The sequence below is a fragment of the Heptranchias perlo genome, chromosome 40, assembly GCF_035084215.1.
Source record: "Heptranchias perlo isolate sHepPer1 chromosome 40, sHepPer1.hap1, whole genome shotgun sequence".
NCBI lineage: Eukaryota > Metazoa > Chordata > Chondrichthyes > Hexanchiformes > Hexanchidae > Heptranchias > Heptranchias perlo.
In genome coordinates this window covers 8,374,176-8,396,481 of record NC_090364.1, presented here as the reverse complement: position 1 = coordinate 8,396,481, position 22,306 = coordinate 8,374,176, and the positions used below count along the sequence as shown (strand labels likewise).

General features: G+C 45.3%; 1 protein-coding gene across 1 annotated transcript; it reads right to left on the bottom strand.

The window, feature by feature from the left end:
* Positions 1–4,761: 4,761 nt before the first annotated feature.
* tmem150b (transmembrane protein 150B) lies at positions 4,762–21,144 on the bottom strand. The gene is made up of 6 exons (XM_067974195.1): positions 21,074–21,144; positions 16,056–16,115; positions 13,024–13,091; positions 10,217–10,344; positions 7,581–7,758; positions 4,762–6,286 (listed from the first exon to the last, which is right to left on the bottom strand). The coding sequence occupies exons 1-6, from the start codon at positions 21,136–21,138 to the stop codon at positions 6,102–6,104; spliced, it is 684 nt and encodes a 227-aa protein (XP_067830296.1). The 5' UTR covers positions 21,139–21,144; the 3' UTR covers positions 4,762–6,101.
* Positions 21,145–22,306: the final 1,162 nt, after the last annotated feature.

The window sequence follows — 22,306 nt, the reverse complement described above, 5'->3', positions numbered from 1 at the left end:
TCACCACATATTAGAGTATGTAGGATAACATGTTTAAGTATTAGTCCCTAACAGCAGAATATTGCTTGTGGGGGAAATATATATATGGGATACCAATTGCAGTATCCTATCACTTCTGAAAGATGGAAAATAACTATCAGGCTAAACTTCATTTAAATCTGATTTAATTAAAAGTTAAATAATACATAGAAGCTCAAGGATTAAGATATGCAAGGATGCATACTTAAACATAATGAAAACAAATCAATCCACAAGGGGATAATGTATTTTTAGAACAATGTTTTAGACCCAATAAGCAACAGGACTTCTGGATGAAGTAGTTGATATCTTAGTGGATCTTCAAGCTAAGATGTTTCATATGGAGATGTTTGGATGCCTTTGTTAGGACTAAAACTTGCAGCCCTAGCTGTGATTTACATTGTGGGGCTCCTTCCATCTTCTAAACATCTGCTTTTAAGTTGAACAAATTCATGCCTTCTGAAGGAAGGTTAATGTCTGGCTATTGCCATTTGCTCCAGTCCCTTAATGGCTCACTAGTTAAAGAATAGTCATCACTCCCATTGTCTGCCTAGGCCTAAACCTCATTTGTTGACTTCCCCCCCCCCCCCCCCCCCCATTCAAAGAATCTATAATTAATTTGGGAACAAACCCAAGCAGAGGCTTTTTCAACACTTGATTTCAAAAGAGCTTCAGAACTTGGAAGCTGATTCCCAGTGACTGCCAAGAACAAGTCTTTTGCCAGCTGCGTGGGGGAGTCCTAGTGGCTGAGTTTTGTAAGTGTGAGATACAGCGGTGGATTGTAGTGGGGCATGAGGGGCTAGTGGTAGGAGCTACAAGTGGGTGGTACTGTGAACAGCACCACCTACCTTGGAGGCCTCAATGGTAAGTAAAATGAATGTTTAAATATATTTAATCATTACAAAAAGTGTGGTGGTAAGATACAGTGGAGCCATATTGAAGCCTGTAACTACAGCTGTCGGCTCTTTAGAAAGGGAATTCATGTTATTGTACTGGTATTTTCAATATTAAATTGATGTAAGAAGCATAATCTGAATTAGTCTATAAAAATTGAGTATGCACATTTCCCTTCTAATGTATTGGTCAATCTTGATAACCCAGAGTCTTCAGGTGAAGGATAATTGGGCCGGTGTGCACTGATTTAATTCAAACCCAATTTTAGAACTATAGAAAAGATACAGCACAGAAGGGAGCCATTCAGCCCATCGTGTCCATGCCGGCACGAAGAACAACCAGGTGCCCATTCTAATCCCACCTTCCAGCACCCGGTCTGTAGCTCTGCAGCTTACAGCACTTTAGGTGCAGGTCCAGGTACTTTTAAAAAGAGTTGAGGGTCCCTGCCTCTACCACCAATTCCGGCAGCGAATTCCATACACCCACCACCCTCTGGGTTTTTTTTTAAAAAAAAGTTTTTTCCTCATGTCCCCTCTAATCCTTCCGCCAATCAGCTTAAATCTATGATCTCTAGTTCTTGAGCTCTCCGCTAGGGGAAGCAGGTACTTCCTGTCTACTCTATCTAGGCCCCTCATAATTTTGTACACCTCAATCAAGTCATCCCACAGCCTCCTCTGCTCCAAGGAAAACAACCCCAGCCTATCCAATCTCCCCTCGTAGCTGCAATTTTCAAGCCCTGGCAACATTCTTGTAAATCTTCTCTGCACTCTCTCCAGAGCAATTATGTCCTTCTTGTAATGTGGTGACCAGAACTGTGCACAATACTCCAGCTGTGGCCTTACCAGCGTTTTATACAGTTCCATCATTACATCCCTGCTTTTGTATTCTATACCTCTGCTAATAACGGAGAGCATTCCGTATGCTGCCTTCTACCTGTACTGCCACCTTCAGGGATCTGTGCACATGTACTCCAAGGTCTCTCTCTTGCTCTACCCCTCAATATATTCCCTTTTTACTGTTTGCCCTCCCTAAGTGCATTACCTCGCACTTCCCCGGGTTGAACTCCATTTGCCACTTTTCCGCCCACTCCACCAACCCATTGATATCCTCTTAGTGAAGAGGATAGCTGTAGACACCATCAATTACATGGCCAATTTTTGTCATAGGAACAGGAGTAGGCCATTCAGCCCCTCGTGCCTGCTCCGCCATTTGATAAGATCATGGCTGATCTGTGATCTAACTCCATATACCTGCCTTTGGCCCATATCCCCTAATACCTTTGGTTGCCAAAAACCTATCTATCTCACATTTAAATTGAGCTAGTATCCATTGCCGTTTGCGGAAGAGAGTTCCAAACTTCTACCACCCTTTGTGTGTAGAAATGTTTTCTAATCTCGCTCATGAAAGGTCTGGCTCTAATTTTTAGACTGTGCCCCCGACTCCTAGAATCCCCAACCAGCGGAAATAGTTTCTCTCTATCCACCCTATCCGTTCCCCCTTAATATCTTAAACTTCGATCAGATCATGTCCCCTCCATTCAAGTCCATTTTAAGTCATATGTTCTAACTTTCTACATTTTTATAATAGAAATATAAAAAACAAGTTTATAATAGAAACTGCCTCTGTGTATTGATTACACCTCTCCTGCCAATGGTTGCAGTGTATTCAGTGTGACAAGTTTACATGGAACATTTATAATGGGAACTTCCCATTATAAATTCCTATGTCTACAAATTGCCAGGAAGTCTATGCAGAGAGATATGGATAAAGTATGTGGGATTGGGGTTTAGGGTACTTTTTTAGTGAGATTCAATGCTTCATTCCCCATGACTTTACCCTATATCCCCTAAAATCCAGATGCTGCACCATCTTGGATTTCTGCCCCTCAATGATCTCGTACTCCTGGGACTCTCAGATCCTTGTTCAGCAGTTCACCCTGCAAGCTTACTTTTTCTCCTAATCTTTCTGGAAGGTAGAAATACCAACACCCCAACTTGAGACCATTTTAAGCTCTAACGTGAGTTCCTAGGTTTCCCTTACAATAATTTTAACAAGCAAAGGCGCACGAAGAACCATATACATCCACGAAAAGGTTAGTTACTAAACTCCCAGATTTTAGATGCACCCTGCTCTTTCAGCAGGATACAATCTGCCTCCCACCACTCGTCTGCCCTTCAGTATGGGTTATTTGGAGATTTGTCTTGTTTGCTGATGTACATAGGAACAGGAGTAGGCCATTCAGCCCCTTGTGCCTGCTCTGCCATTTGATAACATCATGGCTGATCTGTGATCTAACTCCATATACCTGCCTTTGGCCCATATCCCCTAATACCTTTGGTTGCCAAAAAACTATCTATCTCCGATTTAAATTTAGCAATTGAGCTAGTATCAATTGCCGTTTGCAGAAGAGAGTTCCAAACTTCTACCACCCATTGTGTGTAGAAATGTTTTTCCAATCTCGCTCCTGAAAGGTCTGGCTCTAATTTTTAGACTGTGCCCCCTACTCCTAGAATCCCCAACCAGCGGAAATAGTTTCTCTCTATCCACCCTATCTGTTCCCCTTAATATCTTATAAACTTCAATCAGATCACCCCTTAGCCTTCAAAGCTCTAGAGAATACAACCCCAATTTGTGTAATCTCTCCTCGTAACTTAACCCTTGACGTCCGGGTATCATTCTAGTAAACCTACACTGCACTCCCTCCAAGGCCAATATGTCCTTCCGAAGGTGCGGTGCCCAGAACTGCTCACAGTACTCTAGGTGCGGTCTAACCAGGGCAATCTGACAATCTTTTTCCAAAGTGAATTGTGCACAGAGTGGCTCTCATTCACATACCTCCTACATATAATACATGGCCTTCCTGACCCCATGAGCAAAGAGCATTTACAGCAGGTCAGCCAACTGGCACCTCTTGTGCCTAGAAACCTTAAGATAGCCAAGACAAAAATACCTCTTTTTGTTAATTTTTACTGGGCTAGACTTACTCCTATCTAAAATTATATAGTACCAGGTCATTGAACATGTTTATGATTGGTAAAATATGTCTGAGGGGCAAAAAACTCCATTTTCATCCACAGTTTGTGTTATATTCAATTCTTTGCTTTGGTGCAAGAATTCCAGGGCAAACTGGGCTCTACATTTGGTCTTGACTCTGAGCTATTGATTGATTTAATATATTAAAGACTGTGTATATCCACATTTCCTATCTACAGACTTTAATTCATGTTATCACAACTTTTTGATCCTTTTTTTCATCAATATTTAATGTTGTGAATGTCCCATCTAAAGGTATTTTCATCATAATTATAGTGACTGATAACACTAGTTGTAAGCTGAAGCCACTAGGTGGTATTGCAGCTCCACTGTACCACACCATTTGGTTCCCACTGTGGGCAAACAAAGGAAGTACCTAAAAGGTTCATTAATCATCTGCCTGAATTAACTTGCTCTTCAAAACCTCTTGAGTGCCCCTTTTCATGCAAGTTGGTACACTTTTTGACAGGTGCTAGTTTGCTGTGTGTCGCAGTCACGACACTGGGCAAACCCAGAGATGTTGCTGTCTTCGCATTGAGGCCTATAATCGCAGCTTTAAACAAATGTTACTGACTGGAAAATCTAGACCTAAAATTGTTCGAGTGTTCCAGTAACTTTCTCCATTTAACAATAATTCCCTTGTTTTGGATCTGTAGCTGCTTAAGCACCAAACATAGATTAAAATTACATTGAAACTACAGCATAATGTGTGCACGCATCAAGCAGCATCTGTTCATCTGAATTTATTACAAGCTACTGGACAATATATAAATACAATGATCGTATGTATAGTGTTGTTCTGAAATTTTTTTTCAAGTTAAGTTTTTTTTTAGAAAAACAAACCCCAACTTAACAGTTGAGTCTTGTGCAGAATATAATTCTATACAGAGCGTCCCTTTCGTGGTTTACTTTGTATAATGAGATTTTGGTAAGTAAGATGCAAAGTTTGGTGCTCCTGTCAGAGTCTATTGTCTGGTGTTGTAGATTAGCCTGTGAGGGAGGGGGTAGGTGGTTTGTTCATGTAGAGTTTTACATCCAATATCTCGGTCAAGTGGCCAATCTTCATGTGAGTCTTGGAAGAAAAATCACATGACTAACTTAATCGTCTGCTAAACAACCATTCATATTTCTGAATGTCATTGATTTGGTGGGAGTTGATGACAGCGGAAGCATTGGATGGAATGAGTCACAGCTTTGAGAAGGAACTGAATTAACAAGCACATGACCTATGAACCCAATTTAATGATGGTATTGACGTTAATCCAGCTCCCTTGCAGTGTCACACTCAGCTCATGGGAGTCAGTAACCCCGCCCATCTGGCAGCCTGTGTTACTGACTGACTGTATTTCTTCAGAAAATCTAGGCTGACACTCTAGTGCAGTACTGAGGGAGTGCTGCACTGTTGGAAGAGCTGTCTTTCAGAGGAGATGTTAAACCGAGGCCCCATCTACCCTTTTAGGTGGACTATATATATATATATATATATATACACTACAGCCATTATCTGAAGAGGAGCAGAGGAGTTGTCCCTGGTGTCCTGGCCAATGTTTATCCCTCAACCAACATCACGAAAACAGATTATCTGGTCATTATCACGTCGCTGTTTGTGGGATCTTGCTGTGCACAAATTAGCTGCCGTGTTTCCTACACTATAACACTTCAAAAGTACTTCATTGGCTGTAAAGTGCTTTGGGGCTCCCTGAGGTCATGAAAGGTGTGATTTAAATTCAAATCTTTGTTTTTCTAACTGTACCTCTAGTGATGTTAGTCCAGCAGCCTCATACTCCTGGTTTCAGTAACTTTATGATCAGTCTCACTAACCCCTCCCAGCCAGTTTGCCGTAATAAGATCATGAGTTGTCAATTGATTCAGAGGACACATTAATAGAGAGGGGGAAAAAACAAGCAGACGGATGGTCATCATAACTTTTTTTTAAAAAGTCCTGATTCTGCGATGCTCTCAAGTGACCAGGATTAACTTATGTTCCATGTTCAATTTGATACCACAACGTCTTGCATTTATATAGCACCTTTACTGTAGTAAAACGTCCCAAGGTGCTTCACAGCCCACAGAGCAGCGAGAGAGACTGGTCAAACTCGATAAAAGGTTGGGGTTTTTTTCGGAAAAAAATGTATTGCAGTCCGATATTATTCCTGCTACAACTCCAATGTGGTGGTTGAGTTTTGGATTGTGGCCTTTTCCCGCATTACGTGGAAGTATTGACCGTCGAGGTGCTGAAAGTCCACCGCAAACAGGGCAAAGAGGAGCAGGAGGACCATTCCCGCCACCCACTCGCATATCGCCGCTGCAGTTCTCCTCTTCCAATAGTGGAGCAGCACCACTGGGCCAATGGTCAAGGAAATACCATCAAGGACATCTGTTTTATTTCCATATTACTCTTTTTTTTTTTCTCTCTCTCTCCCGATTGTCTCCTGTGGTCCCCTGACTGCTCTTGGGGTGATTGTTCCTCAGATGCTGGCTCCCCTCTAGTATCTGTCTAAACTAGCCAACCGTCATGTATGAACCAAGATGCTGCTAACAGGCTTGGTTGTCTATGTGGGTGAGGGGTCATCGCAGCTAAGCATAACCCTTTACCCCTTAGTTGTCTATATGTATGCACTTTCCAGCAGGGCTCGGTACAGAGCTTTTAGAAGCAGGAACAATGGCTCCTTATGTCCCCCTCCTTCTCTTTCCCCTATCTAGCCCAGGGATTCAGAAGCTAGTTATAACCAGTCTCAGTCACTTGGAGATCTTTCTTGCCAGGGGTCAAATTTGCAAACTTCCAGCTCTGTTTGGCTCCGTGCAACAACATTGAACAGGCTGGGGCTCTTTTCTGTAGAAAACAGAAGGCTGAGGGGTGACCTGAAAGAGGACTTTAAGATTATGAAAGTGTTTGATAGGGTAGATGCAGAGACTATGTTTCCACGTGTGGCGTAGAGCAAGACTAGGGCTCATAAATAAGATAGTCACTAAAAAATCCAATAGGGAATTCAGGAGAAACTTCTTTACCCAGAGAGTGTTGAGGATGTGGAACTTGCTACCACAAGGAGTAGTTGAGGTGAATAGCATAGATGCATTTAAGGGGAAGCTAGATAAACACATGAGGGAGAAAGGAGTGGAAGGATATGCTGCTAGGGTTAGATGAAGAGGGTGGGAGGACCAATGATTATCAGCCAAATCTGATCCTGTCCTCGCCCAATGTTCATACGGGGGGTCAAAAAAAGGACAGCAAATGTGAGTGAGAATCCTGGCTGATTCCCCCCAACCCTCACCCTCTAGCGCAGGGCCGCAGAGGCCAATCGTTGAGCCACTACTCGCTGCACCAGCTTAAAGCAGTTAACTCAAGACCAGCAACAGAGCCCGGGGCCTTCTGGTCTGTAAGGCTTACTTCACATCACATGGTGCATTTACCCACCGAGTTATTGGGGGAGCTTTGTGCGCCAATTGGATCAGATCCCCAGGAAGAAATGGTCTGTCTAACCCACTGAGCGTCCAGCTCCTCATTGGAGAATGGGGCCTTCGATCCCCGCCCTCCGACTTTTATCCTGGGTTAGATTTGAATGAACATGACTCAGTCACAGTCCTCCTGCTCATCGCTAATGCTACCAATCTATTGCCTTATGACTAAAGGATACACAGGACGAGGCAGGCTGTGCATACAAGGTTGCAGATTATCCTTACGGGGCCGATCCACTTTCCTCCGTGCCTTGGTTTTATCGTGTAGGTTAGTCCCACCTGAAGCCAGAAGTAGAGATTCCCAATGAAGAACGAGAGAAAGGCCCCCACCAGGTGTACGTGAATCTGGTTGATGGTCTGTTGAGAAAATAACGGTAGCAGTTAATTCTTCTGGTGGAGTTTGTGCTTTTTAGTCTCCTCCCTCCCACTACGATGAGTTAAATTACTTGGAGTAACGTTACGTGACCAGCCAATAATTAACTACACCTATTGATGAGTCTATGCATGTAGAGGCACCCAGAACATAGTGTTATGCTAAACAAGAGACCACTCATTGCTTTGTATATTCAATTGGAGGAGTCCTAAGGGAGAAAATGATGGAAAGCAAGAAACAGGACAAGAGATAAAAGTCCAGGGAAACGGGGAAGTGCCTTGATGAGTGACACAGAAATGGAAGGGGAATGTTTTGCAGAGGCATCTGTGGAAAGGGAATATGGAGGGATCAGAGCCACTTTGTTCAAGTCAAAAAGAAGAAGATGAATGGGATGGGGGTGAAAGGGAAGATGGGGGTTAGGTGAATTTTCCTTTATAGATTTTGCAATGGTTCTTTCATTAAGTACATGTAGTGTTAAAGAACAGGACTTGTGTTGCGAATACTTTCGGTTATTTTGCTGAAACGAAGATGGACATTATTTTCTTACGTGGATAAGCAATTCGTTCTGTGGAGAAATGAAGACGAGATATTGAATCAGGGACTCCTGTCCGATGGGGATTGAATGTTGTTTGGGCAGGGATGGAATTTTGTTCAATGAAAAGTTTGAAATGCTGGATGGAAGTACATAGTTCCTGGGAAACTATTAGTTATGAATAAGGACTACATGAGGACGCAATTCAGATTAATGAATGGATATAATTTGTTGGATGATATTGCAGGTTTTAGAACTTCAGGTCATCCAAAACTCTGCTGCTCATATCCTAACTCGCACCGAGCCCCATTCACCCCTCACCCCTGTGCTCGCTGACCTACACTGGCTCCCGGTCTGGGAAAGCCACAATTTTTTTAAATTCTCATCCTTGTGTTCAAATCCCTCCATGCCCCCTCGCCCCCTCCTTTTTTCTGTGACCTCCTCCAGCCCTACAACCCTCCGAGATCTCTGCGCTCTTCCAATTCTGTTCTCTTGCACATCCCCGATTTTTTGCGCCCCGCCATTGGCAGCCATGCTTTATCTGCCTAGGCCCTAAGCTCTGGAAATTCCCCCCTAAGCCTCTCCGCCTCGCTCTCCTCCTTTTAAGATGCTCCTTAAAACCTACTTCTTTGACCAAGCTTTCGGTCACCTGTCTAATATCTCCTCGTGTGGCTCGGTGTCAAATTTTGTCTGACTACGCTCCCGTGAAGCGCCTTGGGATGTCTTTACTACGTTAATGGCGCCATATAAATGCAAGTTGTTGTTGTTAGTTAGTAGCTGTGTGGTGCTGAGCGCAGACTTTAACGGTAGTAGATAAAGTTGGGATAGAAGTGAAGGGGAGGTGGCTAGCTCAGAGCAGCTTCTGAAATGGTGGAAGATAATAGTATGATAGGTATAGGTGCAGATGGACAGAGGAAGATGAGAATACATGCTGTAAGATGGCCACTGTGTTGGATTGATACGTGGAATGGCCACTATATTAAATTGGGAAACTGTTCCTCGGCTGACTGATAATGAGAAGATGGCTCATGAGGCCCACTGACTAAACTGATCAAGTGAGATTATCACACAATTGATCACCATGTGGCAGCCACGATAATTCAGGACATAAATATGAGAGTAGTGAGAGATCTGGGCACTACAGTCAAGACAAGAATTGGTCACCAAGTTGAGGCACCCAGGGCAAGGTAAGCCTGGCCAGCACTAGAGTCTGGGGAGCATAAACGGGAACCCTCAAGGTATTTACTCTGTGAATGTTGTGATAAAATTGTGTTTATCTGACTCGAGTTAGACAAATAAAAGTATCAAAGGTTAATCTGACGTTGTGTGTATGTGTCTGTAATTCCCGGAGTCACGAACATTATAACACAGGGTAAAGGCACGTTCCCTTTTGCCTACAACACAAGAGTAAATTCACCGATCCTCATGCTCAAAAGAGTATGAGTCAGAGAGAGGACAACTTTGTAGTGCCAGTTCATCAGCTGATCTCCATTGGGAGAGTTCGCCATGAGGACTGATACTAAGAGGGTTAAATGCACTCCCTGATATAAGACTAAGCCTTGTATTACAGGGTTTCAAGATGCAATTCCCAGTCCGTGCTGAATTGGCTGCAGATGAGGATACTACAATTGGCCCTGGCACTCTCGGGCTAGGAAGGAATAGAAAACAGCCAGAGTTTTCCTACTCCTGATTCAGCATGCACGAGCACCGGGTAAGAACAAGATCAGCCACGATGCCCTCCATAGCCAAATAGTCTGCAGATTAGTCACTATCCGTGCTCGATTTCAAGGAATGGCAGCTGATGTTGGCGGATCCTAGCAAGGCTCTGCGCATTCGGAGAAAATGACATCCCTACCGCAATCTACCTCCCTACTTCTGACACTGGGCTGGAGTCCAACGCACTGAGTTACCTGGAAATTCCCCACCAAAGAGCCTCCCATGGCACACAAGCAACCGGCCACCAGACTGACGGTGTTCAGCGAGGACTGGTGTCCGTAGTCTATCACTTGCTGGTACCTGATGACACAAACCCATGTCACTGGAAAGAATCAGAAAGATTAGATTAAAAAAACCAAAACATCCCTTTTCTAATCAAAGGACTATTTACAATGTGACCTCCTTCAGATCCTGAGAGAAAATCCCTCCCCCACCCCCAGTAATCAATATACCTGGGCTAGCGCTGACCCAGGTCCCCTCGCTGGTCTGTCCTGAGCCGGCCGGTCTCAGCTGGAGTTTTACAACCGAGCTCAGTGCCCCCGGTCCAGGGAGAGGAAATCTCACCCAGATTCCCGTTCCTGATCATTGTCACGTGGCATCCGCAGGGGAAGTAGGTGCGTGTGGTTGAGGACATGGGATCAGGCTGGGGATGTGATGCCCTCCACAGTCAAATAGCCTGATGCCATTTGAGGACTGATTTTCAAAACCTTTGCCCCCTCCCACCCCCCCCCCCCCCCCCCATCACGGAATGTCCATCTTCCCTGCTGCAAAATCAGGAAAAAGAGGGGGAGGAAGATTTCCTGAGTATGCCGGGTTTGGCAGGGGGGGTTTTAGGGGGGCAAAGTGGGTACATCCCCATCATACCAGCTGGGAGGGCAACGGCGAAGTTCTGCCTCCTTTTCCTGGACGTGCGGCTCGCTGAGTCTCCCCGCGCCCCCCCTCCCCTCCCACCAGCTCAGGAGCGCACAGTGAAGCTTGGTGCTACCAAACTCTCTGCCGCCCAGAGGGCTGCAGCGGCGCTTACAGTGCTGCTCCTTCTGCAGGCACTAAGCCTGGCCGGCTGGCAGGCCTGTGCTGAGGGGTGTCCCCCTCGAGCCATGTTAATGGCCGGGCAAATCAAACGCCAGGGCCTGGATGTTTCCCCTGTCCGTTGACGAAGTAACAACCACCTAGGAAAATCTCCTCTTCAGTGCCTGGGCTCCGGGAGCTGATAATGCAGTCCCTGCCCAGAGGTTATAGTAAGTGTTCAGTTCATTTCGATGCAAAAGCAAAATACTGCGGACGTTGGCAATCTGAAATAAACACAGAAAATGCTGCAAATGCTTGGCAGGTCAGCCAATCCCATTACCACCCGCTTTTTGTACCATCATCCCTTCTGTCATTTAATCACTCCCGCCCTCTATCACAGTCTTTCCCCTTTGTTTTTTCCTCCCCTCCCTCCCCCTTCCCCTGGATCCGTACTTGCCTATAAACTGTTAATTCTCTAACTTCGTCCAGCTCCGATGAAAGGTCATCGACCTGAAAGGTTAACTCTGTTTCTCTCTCCGCAGATGCTGCCCGACCTGCTGAGTGTTTTCCAGCATTTTCTCATTGAAATACTTTTTTGCACCCGCCCCAGCGCGCAGGGCATGTCGCACCAGAAGGACTGTGGGGTCAAAGGGCGGGTTGTCAAGCTCTTAAAGGTGTCCTGCTCCCTGATGAGATGGTCTGCAGCAAAAGCTCCACGGAGCTGCTGCTGGATGAGGTCCGACAGAGAAAGCTGATTCTTTTTTTGGCGGAGAGGGCCGCGCTCCAGCGAGGAACGGCCTGGATGGAAAGGGTCGATGCTGTCTCGCCCGAGTCCTGAACCTGGTGCAGGTGAGGAGGAGATTTGATGGCCTCAGGGAGGTAATGCATTGCTTCATGATATCAAGTGGCATTTCAGTTTAAATTTGGGGCAGCTCAATAGCGGGACACTGCACAGCGCCCTTGAGATCTGTTCATGTACTTTCCAAATGCACAGGCATGTTCACGTTGTACTTGGACACCATGTATTGCTGCTATGGTCGTGCCTTGAGCCCATTACATGTGGCAAGCAGCGACACCAAGCATGCTGCATGTTCAGAGACTCTCCTAATGGGACTGCGTTAGGGTTAGGGTTAGGTTCTGTGGGTAGCACCCTCACCTCTGAGTTGGTAGGTCATGGATCCAAGTCCCACTCCAGAGATTTGAACACAAAATCTAGGCTGACACTCCCAGTGCTGTGTTGAGGGAGTGCCGCACTGTCGGAGGTGCCGTCTTTCGGAGGAGACGTTAAACCGAGGCCCCGTCTGCCCTCTCAGGTGGACGTAAAAGATCCCACGGCACTATTTCGAAATAGAGCAAGGGAGTTCTCCCTGGTGTCCTGGCCAATATTTATCCCTCAACCAACATCATTAAAACAGATTATCTGGTCATTTATCACACTGCTGGTCGTGGGATCTTGCTGTGCGCAAATTGGCTGCTGTGTTTCCTACATTACAACAGTGACTACACTACAAAAAGTACTTCATTGGCTGGAAAGCGCTGTGGGACATCCTGAGGTAGTGAAAGGTGCTATAAAAATGTCTTCATAACACACCTCTCAGATTCCTCTTTCCAACATGTGTATCCCATTTCTACCTTCTCACAAGAGAAGGCCACACATATCAGCATGCAGGTGGGAGATAATTCATCTAAACTATGACACATTTCACCGGTGATCGTAGGATCAAGAGGAGAAACACTCCCCCCGCCCTCGCCCCCCTACCTTGTTGTACCCCAGCCGCTGCCCCTACGAAAATTGAGTAACCCAGCACAGACCTGAGATTAATCCTTTGTCCTTCACAGCCTGTGTGGCTCTGTTTTACACCAGACGGAGGATTTCCTCACTGGAGCAGTAACCTGCGTTCATTAGATGCAATCAAATATTTCATCCCCCCCCCACAACCCGTTCACAACCCTTGAAGAACACAATTGAAGATCGTATCGGAGACTTACTCACCCAGAAAAGCCCCGATGTTCATGATTTGACTGAATATGCAGCTCTGGGGAGGGTACGCCCCACAGGTACTGAGCAGAGAACACAAAAAATCAAAGATAAAGCTTTTACCCCTGTAACTTACATTACATAGAATTTACAGCACAGAAATGGGCCATTCAGCCCATCCGGTTTATGCTCCACACGAGCCCCCTCCCACTCTATTTACTCCATCTCCCCCTGTCAACATCTTCTATCCCTTTCTCTCTCATGTATTTATCTAGCTTCCCCTCAAATGCATCAATGCTATTCGCCTCAACTACTCCTTGTGGTAGCGAGTTCCACATTCTTAGTGGAGAAGTTTCTCCTGAATTCCCTTTTGGATTTATTTGTGACTATCTTATATTTCTGACCCCTGGTTTTGGACCCCCCCTCACAAGCGGAAAAATTTCTCTACGTTTACCTTCTCAAACCGTTTCATAATCTTAAAGACCTCTATCAGGTCACCCCTAGTTTGGACTCACCCACAGCTGGAAACATTTTCTCTACGTTTACCCTATCGAACCCCTTCATAATTTTAAAAACCTCTACCAGGTCACCTCTCGGTCTTCCCTTTTCTAGAGAAAACAGTCCCAGCCTGTTCAGTCTTTCCTGATAGTCGTACTCTCTCAGTTCTGGTATCATACTTGTAAATCTTTTTTGCACCTTCTCCAATGCTTCTACATCATTTTTGTAATATGGAGACCAGTACTTCAAGTGTGGTCTAACCAAGGTTCTATATAAGTTTAACATAATTTCTCTGCTTTTGAATTCTATTCCTCTAGAAATGAACCCCAATGTTTTGTTTGCACTTTTTATGGGCTTTATTAACCTGCGTTGCTACTTTTAATCCTTTATATATCTGTACCCCTAGATTCTTTTGTGCTTCTACCCCATTTAGATTCCTATTTTCCAAGGAGTATGTGGCTTCCTACCAAAATGCAGCACCTCACACTTACTATATTGAAATTAATTTGCCCTTCACACGCCGATTCTGCAAGTTTGTTAAGTCTTCCTCAGTATTAACTGTACCCCCCAATTTGGTGCTGTCCGCAAATTTTGATATTGTACATCCGATTCCCAAGGCCAAATCATTTATGTAAATGGTGAACAACAGTGGTCCCAGTACCAATCCCTGTGGAACACCACCTCCCACCGACCACAAGTCTGAGTAACCCCTACTCTCTGTTTTCTGTTTTGTAGCCAGCTTGCTATCCGTTCTGCCTATCTGTTCCTTGACTCCACGTGCTCTGACATTAGTCATGAGTCTATGTGGGTACCTAATCCAAGGCCCTTTGAAAGTCCATGTGTATTACTTAACTTGAAAATGTACCGTGAATGATTCACCTAGTTAAGGAAGTGAATTACTGAGCCATACAAACCGGGAAGGTTCCAGGTACAATTCCCACCTGAGTTGATCTCACTCAGGGTGGTGGTTGGGCTGTTACAATTGGCCTCATTGCCCATGGTCCAAGGAGGGGAAAAATCACCTTCTGTTTGCTCTGCAGTGACCCTCCTGGCAAGTGTTCTGGTGTGGACTTCAGGTGAGGATAAGTCAGGGCTTGGCTGAGATGCTCTCCCCACCACCACCTCCCCCTCCCCACCACCCCTCAACACACCGTCTAGGGTCATACATAAAGACTATGTTTATAGGAACAGGAATAGGCCATTCAGCCCCTCGAGCCTATTCCACCATTCAATTAGATCATGGCTGATCTGTATCTTAACTCCATCTTTGGTTCCATAACCCTTAATACCCTTACCTAACAAAAATCTATCAATCACAGTTTTGACATTTTCAATTGACCCCAACCTCAACAGCTTTCTCGGGGGGAGAGTTCCAGATTTCCACTACCCTTTGTGTGAAGAAGTGCTTCCTGACATCACCCCTGAACGGCCCAGCTCTAATTTTAAGGTTATGCCCCCTTGTTCTGCACTTCCTCCACCAGAGGAAATAGTTTCTCTCTATCTACCCTATCAACTCCTTTGATCCTCTTAAACACCTCAATTGGATCACCCCTTAATCTTCTTTGAGTAAGAGAGTAGTGGAGAGTGATCAGTACCTATGGAACTGTACCCCAGCGAGGAGCTGTACTTTCTGTAGAGGAGGGGGATAAACTACCATAGTGATCAGTGGAGCGTTGAAGGAGCACGGGGTGGAGGAAGGTGTGTTTGAGCCCTCATTCTACATAATTCCTAATCTCAGCTGCATCGTTACAGCGTCACTTAGCACAAGCCAGGTCTGTCCGCAGAGGGGTTTCAAAAAATCAGACACAGGGTATCCCAATGGTAAAGTGCAATACTGAAGATGGCCTGAAAGCAAGATGAAGATGTCAAAATCAAGTTGTCTCCTTGTCCTATATCTATCCCTCACTATGACTTCCCTGATGGCTTACCACATTTGGCCGAAACAGACCCGCAAGGTCTAAGCCAAGTTGGTTGTCTCAGTTGATGCAACTGTGGGGGAAACTACAATTAACCTCTGTGTCACTGGGCTAAGGAAAGGAAAACTCAGCCGAGGATTGTGCCTGGGGCCTTCTTAACCTTGAGTGCTGACCAGTAGCTCCTGTTGGTGTCTGCACTTTGGTCAATGACAGAAGCTTTGACACCCCCCGCTCTCCGTGGTGTAATACCCTGTTAACACTCCATCAGGGCTCATATATGAAGACTTGCTAATTTGGGCATTGTGGTGCAGGATTCATGGTTTCTCTGGAATCATACCGAGGCAAAAGTGAGTGCCTTCAGGAGAGGAGGGGAGAAAGTGGGAGGGAGGTGAGAGAGGATGATGCCCATGGCTTGAAAGCATTTATTGGAACCCTATTGATCATGTGGAGCTGGGACTGCTAGTCACATTATTGAGAGGCAGTGCGACGGCCGCTCTGCTGGGAGGCAGTGCGACAGTGATGTTGACACCTACTGTCTGAAACACCCTGCTTTTCTAGGCTAATTAAGTGAGAGTAAAAATACAATATCTTGTACGATTTGCAGAGCACATCTTTCAGCAATTCCCGAATCACCTGATGTAGGGGAACTCCACTGTGACGTTCACAGATCCGTTTACCACCGCCATTCCAAACCTGCAGGAAATTTACATCAAAGTAAGTTCACTGTAAAATGGGGCAGCCAATAGAATATTGAACTATGACCACATAAAACAATACAATAAATGAACCAGACAAGATAACATTAAACTGTAAACTGGTATTTCAAAGAACTGCTGATCCTGAAAGAGATACTGATCTACTTGAGGATATTATTGTGAATCAGGTATGATGTGTTAGCAGCAATCACTAAGGATTAGCATAAGTCCAGAGGTTGGATGCAAACCTTGAAAGGCCTGAAAGCTATCCAAAATTGAGGAAGAAATGGATTCTTTTTTTTTATTCGTTCATGGGATGTGGGCGTCGCTGGCGAGGCCGGCATTTATTGCCCATCCCTAATTGCCCTTGAGAAGGTGGTGGTGAGCCGCCTTCTTGAACCGCTGCAGTCCCTGTGGTGAAGGTTCTCCCACAGTGCTGTTAGGAAGGGAGTTCCAGGATTTTGACCCAGCGACGATGAAGGAACGGCGATATATTTCCAAGTCGGGATGGTGTGTGACTTGGAGGGGAATGTGCAGGTGGTGTTGTTCCCATGTACCTGCTGCTCTTGTCCTTCTAAGTGGTAGAGGTCGCGGGTTTGGGAGGTGCTGTCGAAGAAGCTTTGGCAAGTTGCTGCAGTGCATCATATGGATAGTACACACTGCAGCCACTGTGCACCGGTGGTGAAGGGAGTGAATGTTTAGGGTGGTGGATGGGATGCCAATCAAGTGGGCTGCTTTGTCCTGGATGGTGTCGAGTTTCTTGAGTGTTGTTGGAGCTACACTCATCCAAGCAAGTGGAGAGTATTCCATCACACTCCTGACTTGTGCTTTGTAGATAGTGGAAAGGCTTTGGGGAGTCAGGAGGTGAGTCACTTGCCGCAGAATACCCAGCCTCTGACCTGCTCTTGTAGCCATAGTATTCATATGGCTGGTCCAGTTAAGTTTCTGGTCAATGGTGACCCCCAGGATGTTGATGGTGGGGGATTCGGCGATGGTAATGTCATTGAATGTCAAGGGGAGGTGGTTAGACTCTCTCTTATTGGAGATGGTCATTGCCTGACACTTGTCTGGCGCGAATGTTACTTACCACTTATCAGCCCAAGCCTGGATGTTGTCCAGGTCTTGCTGCATTCGGGCTCGGACTGCTTCGTTATTTGAGGGATTGCAAATGGAACTGAACACTGTGCAATCATCAGCGAACATCCCCATTTCTGACGTTATGATGGAGGGAAGGTCATTGATGAAGCAGCTGAAGATGGTTGGGCCAAGGACACTGCCCTGAGGAACTCCTGCAGCAATGTCCTGGGGCTGAGAGGATTGGCCTCCAACAACCACTCCCATCTTCCTTTGTGCTCGGTATGACTCCAGCCACTGGAGAGTTTTCCCCCTGATTCCCATTAACTTCAATTTTACTAGGGCTCCATGGTCCCACAGTCGGTCAAATGCTGCCTTGATGTCAAGGGCAGTCACTCTCACCTCACCTCTGGAATTCAGCTCTTTTGTCCATGTTTGGACCAAGGCTGTAATGAGATATGGAGCTGAGTGGTCCTGGCGGAACCCAAACTGAGCATCGGTGAGCAGGTTATTGGTGAGTAAGTGCCGCTTGATAGCACTGTCGACGACACCTTCCATGACACATTACATCCACAATCTTTGACAATTCAGAGATAGGCAAGTGTTAAATGGTATCTCAAGCTTTGATGAATTGTAATACACTTGGTAGCTGATCAGACTTTGATCCATTAGTTTTAATTAGAGTCACATTTAGATTGGGTGACTCGGAATGAGCTCAATCTGGCATCTCATATTAAACTCTAAAGGACACAGTAACTTTCAATAAGGACAAATACTTGAAGGGAAAATGTGTGCAGAGCTATGGGAAAGAGCAGGGAAATGGGACTAATTGGATAGTTCTTTCAAAGAGCCGGCACAGGCACGATGGGCGAATGGCCTCCTCCTGTGCTGCACCTACTATGATATAAATTCTGACGAATCTTTCCAACATTTATAGTAGCACCTTATCAGATTTAGTCATTTCAAAGTCCTTCACACAATGAATCATGTTTGAAGTGAATTGCAGTGACCTGTGGAAGAAAATATGAGAGCTAAGGAAGAGAAACTCCATCCAGTACCCTGGGTCTCTCAGTACAGTGCCCACCCTCAGTGTACCAAATGTATTTACCTCACCTCACTTGGCAGATCGTGAAAAAGACTTCTCACTCTAAGAAAAGAATCTCTTCCTAATATCTAATTTTAAAATTATTTCTTCACCTATTTAAATTTGTGCTCTCTGGTCCTACTTTCTTGGTTGAATTTAGGGTAATATTCTATCTGTACCGTTTAATACTTAAACACTCCAACCCTATACCTAACTTCTACCTAGACTTGTACAGCTAAAGCTTACCTCATAGCCCATACCCTTAACAACAACGTGCATTTATATAGTGCCTTTTAACATAGTAAAACATCCCAGGGCACTTTACAGGAGCGATTATCAAACAAAATTTGACACCGAGCCATATAAAGAGACATTCAGACAGGTGACCAAGGTCACAGACTTAGCTTTTAAGGAGCGTCTTAAAGGAGGAGAGAGACGGAGAGGTTTAGGGAGGGAATTCCAGAGCTTAAGGCCTAGACGGCTGAAGTCACAGCCACCAATGGTGGAGGGTGATGAAAATCGGGATGCGTAAGAGGCCAGAATTGGAGGAGCGCAGAGATCTCGGAGGGTTTTAGGGCTGGAGGAAGTTACAGAGTTAGGAAGGGGCGAGGCCATTGAGGGATTGGAAAACAGGAATGAGAATTTTAAAATCGAGGAGTGACATTTGGGATCAGTCTAGTGGCTCTTCTCTGAACCCTCACCAATGTTTGCAAATGGGTTTTATAGCAGCGTGAGCAGAGTTGAACACAATACCCCAAGTATGGTTCATACAGTCTGCTAATGTGAGATCCCCCAACTTCCCTGAGATGCACCAACTTTTAACTTCACTTTATTTTTGTCTTTTATCTCCGTTTCCTCCCCAACTCTCCTCTATCAAGCTAAAGTGCAATTCCACAGTTACCTCCCCAAGTGGGCACTTTTCATGTGTGAGCCAAGATAAGGAAAGTTGGCAGGTTTTCAAGCCTAATTCCACCAGTTAGCAGCAGGATAATGATAAGGGGCAGGGATTTTATCTCCCGCACCCCTTAAGCTATGAGGTGAATCGTAGCATCGCTTCCATTATCTGGCTGTGATTAGGACTCGGCTCAGATTGGGGCTCACTGGGCCGAGGACTTTTCAGTCCACATTGTCCATACACTTCCATGGTTTACCAAAAGAGAGTCCCAGATTCCTCTCCTTATTTATTCTCAGGCACCTGGTGATAATAAGTTGTAGATCACAGTCACGACCCATCATGCGTGGTACAGATAAGGTACGAGCTGGTTAGTGAGTAGCAGCGAGGCTACTGACTGATGGAAATCAAGGGATATGGGGATCCTTGAACTCTCTGTTCCTCTGACTCTGGCCTCTTGTGCATCCCCCACTCCCTTTGCCCCGCCATTACCAGCCGTACCTTCAGCGATCTAGGCCCAAAACTCTGGAATTCCCTCCCTAAACCTTTCTACTTCTTTCACCTCCATAAAACACACCTCTTTGACCAGGCTTTTAGTCACCTGTCTCCTTTTGAGGCTCATGTAATGCTTATGTAAAGATCATAACAAGAACATAAGAAATAGGAGCAGGAGTAGGCCATACGGCCCCTCGAGCCTGCTCCACCATTCAATCAGATCATGGCTGATCTTCGACCTCAACTCCACTTTCCCGCCCGATCCCCATATCCCTTGATTCCCTAGAGTCCAAAAATCTATCCATCTCAGTCTTGAATATATTCAATGACTCAGCATCCACAGCCCTCTAGGGTAAAGAATTCCAAAGATTCACAACCCTCTGAATGAAGAAATTCCTCCTCATCTCAGTCTTGAATGGCCCACCCTTTATCCTGTGACTATGCCCCCTAGTTCTAGATTCTCCAGCCAGGGGAAACAGCCTCTCAGCATCTACCCTATCAAGCCCCTTCAGAATCTTATATATTTCAATGAGATCACCTCTCATTCTTCTAAACTCCAGAGAGTATAGGCCCATTCTACTCAACCTCTCCTCATAGGACAACCTTCTCATCCCAGGAATGAATCCAGTGAACCTTCGTTGTGCCGTCTCCAAGGCAAGTATATCCTTCCTTATATAAGGAGACCAAAACTGTACGCAGTACTCCAGGTGAGGTCTCACTAAGGCCCTTAGTAGTAAGACTTCCATACTCTTGTACTCCAATCCCTTTGCAATAAAGGCCAACATGCCATTTTCTTTCCTAATTGCCTGCTGTACCTGCATACTAACTTTTTGTGTTTCTTGTACGAGGACACCCAAGTCTCTCTAAACACCAACATTTAATAGTTTCTCACCATTTAAAAAATATTCTGTTTTTCTACTCTTTGCCTTGGGACGTTTTCCCTTGTTGAAGGAGCTATTTAAATGCAAGTTGTTAGAGGAGGGCGATGGAAAGGGATATGGTCGGTTGTAGAAGAGGAAAGAATGGGATATAATTTGTCCTTGGAATGTGGGCAATGCTGACAAGGCAGTATTTATTGCCATCTCTAGTTGCACGGAGTGCATTAAGAGTCAACCACATAATATGGGACTGGAGTCACATGTAGGCCAGACTAGGGTAGGGGTGACTGGCTCCCTTCCCTTAAGGACATTAATGGACATTAGTTGGGTTTTTGCGAGAATTCAGCAGCTTGCATGGTTACTTTATCTGTATAAAGAGAGTGAATGGGAAGGGGGTTTGGTGCATTGTAACTTCAGGTTCTGATCGTTGGTCTGCCTGGAGTCGAGAGTGATGTGTAATGGGACGTTTGTGACTGGATTGTTGTGGTGATTTATACAAACGTGATGTGCGCTGGTACTCAACCCGTACTTACACGGCCCAGAATCCTCCCGCCGCAGTGAACGCCAGCAAGATCGGGAGCAGTGCCCATGCCCACATCCTGCGCAGTCTGGAACAGATTGAAAAACAGACTTTACTCTGAGGCACAATGTAGACTCTCCCTCATACAATTGTCTGCAGAATCTTCACAGGCAGTGGCCCCTTGACTAAGTTAACCACCGTCCCAGTTTTAAACCAGAAAGATGAGTTTCTGACTGGGATAACAGGATATTTCTAAAATTTAATCCAAACAAGTCTGATTTTTAAAACAAGTCCATTTCTCCCATTGATTGTTGCATCTCGTTGAAATAGTGATTGAGATCCAAGTATGTTTTCTGACAACTATACTTAAATCCCAATACCGCCACTGCCATAGATCCTCCTTTGGATAGCACATTGTGGCAGTGTGAATCCCAATCAATATGTGCCATTAGTGAGAGACGGCTGTTTTTATATCAATGCCTTCCTCCACCCACCCCCACCCCGCCAAAACAAAGACCCAAGCACTTTTCAGCCAATGAAGTACTTTTGAAGTGTAGTCACTGTTGTAATATTGGAAACGCAGCAGTCAATTTGCGCACAGCAAGATCCCACAAACAGCAATGTGATAATGAGCAGATAATCTGTTTTTTTAGTGATGTTGGTTGAGGGATAAATATTGGCCCCAGGACACCGGGGAGAACTCCCCCTGCTCTTCTTCAAAATAGTGCCATGGGATCTTTTACGTCCACCTGAGAGGGGAAACAGGACCTCAGTTTAACATCTACAAAAACGAAAGTCTATTGAGACGATTAATTCGAACTCTTGTCACACAGTCAGGAGTCATATATTTCAGAATTTGTTGGTTACCAGCCCTGAAGAGCTGCTCTGGCAGTTCAGTAAGTAAACACACTCCCCTGTGTACTGAACCAGGTTTAATCTCTGGTCTTTTTTTGAGTTAGTCAGGCTCAGACGAGTGGAACAGCCAGGAGTAGCCTCAATGCTGGAAAGTGCGCACACTTGATTCAGGGCGGGATTAGGCGTAGGTGTGATGCCCTGCATGGTCGAATAGTCAACAGCCACTTGAGCAAGATACTGAACAGCAGCCAGCACCCACAGAGCTGTACCTCTGCATGACATCACCTTCAGGAAAGGAGGTGGGGGATGGGAATCCAAGGGGGGAGGGGCTCTTAATTCCACTCCCTCCTTTTCTTGCAATAAACCATTTCAGGAAAAGAAAAATTACATA